Source organism: Solanum pennellii, chromosome 2 (genome assembly GCF_001406875.1).
Source record: "Solanum pennellii chromosome 2, SPENNV200".
NCBI lineage: Eukaryota > Viridiplantae > Streptophyta > Magnoliopsida > Solanales > Solanaceae > Solanum > Solanum pennellii.
In genome coordinates this window covers 18,670,902-18,675,915 of record NC_028638.1, presented here as the reverse complement: position 1 = coordinate 18,675,915, position 5,014 = coordinate 18,670,902, and the positions used below count along the sequence as shown (strand labels likewise).

Sequence of the window (5,014 nt, the reverse complement as noted above, 5' to 3'; positions counted from 1 at the left end):
GGGGGGGTTGCACTCTGTGTTACTCATTTATGCTACATTTTTTAAAATTTAAAATAGGTTCTCGATAAGGATTCGAACCCACATATGTCACTGCAATTTGTTGACTTATTGTTTTCTTTCTATTTTAGCATAATACAGTTTTCATCTCAATTTATGTGACATACTTTTTTTTTTAGACTATCACAAAAAATGTTACTTTTCTATATTAGAAAAACTTTAATTTATAATTCTCATTTTGCTCTTAATAAGATGATTTATAATCACACAAATGATTAAGGTTTGCTTTAAACCTTCTCCTTCAAAATTATCTTCTTTTTTTTTGGTCAAAATTTTGGAAACAAGACGCTGAATTTTCCTTTTTTTTCCTATCTAAATCATTTTAATGCATGTGAAAAATTGTTTAGACTATGATAATTTAAATTTTATCGAAAATGTAAATTTACAAAAAAAAATACATGTTTTCATTAAAAGACGACACTAAAATTTTATATGATTTCGTTGGTCTTCTTAGATATTTATTGTTGTGAGTCAAAATTTTAACGTAAGACTTCGTTTCTATTAATGAAATTATGTATGTGAATCTTTTAGCCACTTTTTATTAAGCATGTTACATAGAGTTTGAAATATGAATAGATATAAATAATTATGTCATCATTGAGTATATTTAGAATATGAAAATTTACCGAGTTTAATTATAGGGGATATTGTTGGATTTTTTTCCCCTCATTTTGAACTTGTTTTATTAAAAAAAATGTAGTCTTCCAAATATTGGAACATTTTCCTCCCTACAAGTGTACCAATTACACAAATCAAAGAAAGGTTGAATTGTGCAACGGGTACCTCAAAACTTGACATTTTAACTTTTTCCAAATGCATATCCACATTTCTGAGGATAACACAATCCAGTAATATCTTGGTCCCCCTCCTGGTTTTTAATCCAGCTACAATTGATTAACATCAGCATTGGGAGAAATATATGCAAAAACAAGCAACTCATACTAATTTCAAGTGCAATAGAGCAGCTCACCAGACGAAAACGCCAACCAGAGAAATACAGACAATGCAAGGTAAACTGCCTCAAGCAGCAACAGTTATTATTTCATTTCCCATGCAACATGAACAATTTGTATGTCAACTAGCAATACAATGTGTCATCTAACTGCTTGCTAAGTTCAGTTGACAACAATCAACAATCACAAACAAATGCAACAATTAAAATTTCCTATTTAGTAGACTTCAACATGCCATTGCTTGTTCTTTTTGAGTTGTGAAAGCTTCTGCTCCCAGCTCTCACCTCTCTCTTCAGCAACCCTCTTCAGGGTATCCTGGATGCCGGGCATCATACCCTTCAACCCGCAGAAATAGATGTGGGCCCCTTCATCCAGAAGTTTGAAGATCTCATCACTGTATTCCTCAATTTTATCCTGAACATACATCTTCCCCCCTTTATTGTTCTTTTGTTCTCGGCTAAGAGCACGGTCATATCTGAAATTGCCTGGGTAGTCATTGAGATACTTGGTGAACTCATCGTCGTATAGAAGGCTGTCAGTGTTTGCGACCCCAAGGAAAAGCCAAGCAAGGCCATTAAACTTCATTGGAACTGACTCCATGAACATACGACGAAGGTAGCCTCTGAAGGGAGCCACACCAGTACCAGTTCCAATCATGATGTGTGTGGCATTAGGATTATTTTCAGGTAGAAGCATTATCTTACCAGAAGGACCTGTGAAAACATCCAAAGGGCGATCAATAAAAAAAAATTGAATCTTGGAGTGTTTCACCAATGAATATGCAACCCACCAACAAATTATAAGAATCTAAGAGCCACATGAAATATCTTGTTTGATTGCAAAGCATCACCACACTTAATGCTCAGCAGGGTATCTTATTTATAAATTATAACATACTAACGAAGGCAAAATTTACTCTCTTTGTTAATAATTGTGAGGAAATCATTACATAATAGGCATTTAAGGAATCATCATATGATCAGATAGTCAAGGTAAAAGATTCAATGAGACAGTGACGGAACAAAGCACTAATGCACTTTTTGGAGAAAAAGTATGCACATCAGCCGGCAATTTGAAGCACACAAGGAAAAGGAAAATATCTTTAATCCGTTATGCTGTATAACCTAAAGGGTCAACTGGACAGTATAATTTCTGGCTGACAAGACCATGTTTAACAGTATGCTGCCTCAAAGATCATTTTCTTGTCCCTCTACTTAAGTGTTGGAAAAACTACTCATTAAGCCAAAATGCAAATGATGTGATCAGACATGACAAATTGAAATGCTATGTATGGAAGACGAGTAGTGTTGCCATGCAAAGTCTTTGAATAACATCTGTAAAAGGATTATTTGGATTTCACCTGTGATCTTCACTTTGTCACCAGGCTTCGCATTGCATAGGAAGTTGCTGCAAACACCATTTTTGGATGGGTCTTCTTTTCCTGTCTCAGGATCATAGTAGACAGCTCGTCTGACACACAAGCTAGCCGTTTTCCCATCAAAAGAGTCACCATATCTGGTGGATGCAATTGAATATAGACGAACATTGTGGGGACTCCCTGGTTTCTTCGGGTTTTCACCCTGAAAGAAGTTAAAAGTGAGACTCTGAAAGATCGGTGGTGTAGAAATTATACGAAGCTCATACTGAGGCTTGGTATAAAAAAGAAGGATAAAAGAATCATGATCACTTTTTTATAATTTTTGCATCGCAAAAGGAGGGGGGGTGGGGGGCTAAGGTTCAGACCAAATATAGTCGGACAGAAATAGTATCAATGACCAAAACATCTGGAACGCAGAAGCTAAAATACAAGCATGCCAGGGCTAAGATTGGAGGTATTGGGGCACCTTCCGTCTATTGGGATGTCAAAAGCGCGAAGTAGTAAAAATAGCAAGTGAATATTCATGGTAAATGTCCTATTAGTGGCAGCAATGAACATGGTTGTCCTTCAAACTGAGTACACCAAATGGAGATGTGTTTAGAGTAAAGAGGACACAAATTTTATTCAAAATGTTATACAACTGGTCCTGTATATTCAGCCCAAAACAAGAAAGCTTTTCAATGCAATAAATTAATTGGGAAAATAGAACCAGAACTTACAGGAGGAACGACACCATAACTTTGTCCTTCCCAGTAAGGAAGGTTGCCATCATGATCAATGACAATATGACAAGTCTCCCCAGGAGCTTTTGGGCCTACAATCCTTTCGACAGAGACAATTGTCGCTGTGTATGGCTCCTTGGGCTTGTAGATATTCAAGGGTGGTTCTGTTGCATCTTCAAGTGATAAAGGTGAAACTGAAACCTTGGCTTTGCTAGCATGTTGCACTGACATACAAACAATGTATTGGCTTCTGGATCGAGTCGCTTTTAGATCGATAGATGGCATAGAAATGCATGATTTATCACTGAATGTTAAGCTTGTAGCCTGTAACAATGAAATGCATATCAATTTGGGAATAAAAACATTAACTGCTATATAGTATTCTTTAGTTTAGTCAAATCACTATCAAACAGTCATTGAACTAGACAAAACATGTGATCGTTTAGATCAGGAAACACATGTTCAATTAGGTGTGGACATATCAACCGATGTAAGTAGCTATCCGCCTATCACATCCTACTTTATATTTCTTTCCTCATTAAGTATATTATCAGTTCCTAATATCCTTCGACTCACATGATTTATTATTCTTTATTCATTTTACGGTTTAGTTCATCTCTCTGGTTTTGTTCCTTTTATTGTAATGCTTGCTGCCCATGTACTTCTATGGCTCACCTTGGCGCGTGTTGCATTGTCCATCAAATAATTATTTTACTGATGAAAATGGAAAACATGTTCTTAGAACAAAGATATATGCACTGGAAAGAGTTCTATCTCCCTAGGTTTGAATTCCTTCAGGAGATAACCAACCATCTTCCCTTTAAGATAGGGGTTAGGTTTTAACTTAGGAATCAAACAACTTTAATCCACAGCCATTATTGTCTTTCTACAATAATGGTATGGATTTGGTTGATGATCGGAGATTACAAAAGTATATCGACCGTCTATGATAATCAATGTTAGAACAAAGATATATGCACTAGAAGTAAGCAAGAAGAATCTAAAAACTGTTTGCCACCAGTAAAAGGATGTTTTCATGCTGATACATATACCAATACACATATTAGCAACAAAAGGACCGAGAATGAAAAACAAATGAGCTTACTAGGAAACATCTAAATGATCCGAGGTCACAAAGCAGACGTAAAATGTATAAGTTACTTATAAAGACAGAAACTTTAGGATATTTTCTCAAGTGATTCTTCACTTAACAGCTTAGAGATGGCCAAAAGTTATGGAACACATGACATCAGCATTTTTTCACTAATAAGGATACACAAGCTGATATCCACAAAAGAATTGAGTGAATATGTAGGAATCAGGTTACACCCTTGGAAATCACTAATGGATACCGAAACGCAGATCTAATATTCTTCATTTGTTTAAATACATATCCTCCCACCCCACCCGCATATGTACAGAATCCCTTTGATACACACCTGGAAAAGCTTTACACACCAATTCTCTTCCCAACCATAGCTTTTACACACCTCTTCAATGTTTGATCATATTTTCCCCACAAGTGTATGTCAAGCACCAACTGTTGCCATGACACATGTCATTAACTCAAGAAAATACTTAAACTTACAGTCCTATGCAACAATCTAAGGGGAAAATGTTCCTGTAACTATCAGTCTCTTTTCAACAACTTTTTCATCTCCTCTTCTATCCACCTTCAATTCTCAAGAAGCAAAACCCAAAATACCACAACCTTCCTAAATCTACAAACCCACAAGTAAAACCCATGGCTGGTTCTTGTAACGCCATTAACAGACACAAATAAAGTTCTCACACCAATTTCATCCAATGACAAACACACAAAGAGCATATTTTCATGCGCCATGTGTTGCTCGACGGATCATACTCCTTCACTGCTGCAGCCCTTGCACAACCCCCCCCCCCCC

General features: G+C 36.3%; 1 protein-coding gene across 1 annotated transcript in view; it reads right to left on the bottom strand.

Annotated features, from left to right (window-relative positions):
* Nucleotides 1-1,060: 1,060 nt before the first annotated feature.
* Nucleotides 1,061-5,014, bottom strand: part of LOC107011672 (ferredoxin--NADP reductase, root-type isozyme, chloroplastic) — a 6,047-nt gene continuing 2,093 nt past the window's right edge. The window contains exons 3-5 of the mRNA XM_015211255.2: nucleotides 3,108-3,434; nucleotides 2,371-2,590; nucleotides 1,061-1,723 (exon numbers count right to left, since the gene is read on the bottom strand). Of these exons, the coding sequence (XP_015066741.1) occupies nucleotides 1,227-1,723; nucleotides 2,371-2,590; nucleotides 3,108-3,434 (1,044 nt within the window). The 3' untranslated portion in view covers nucleotides 1,061-1,226. The remainder of the gene's footprint in view (nucleotides 1,724-2,370; nucleotides 2,591-3,107; nucleotides 3,435-5,014) is intronic.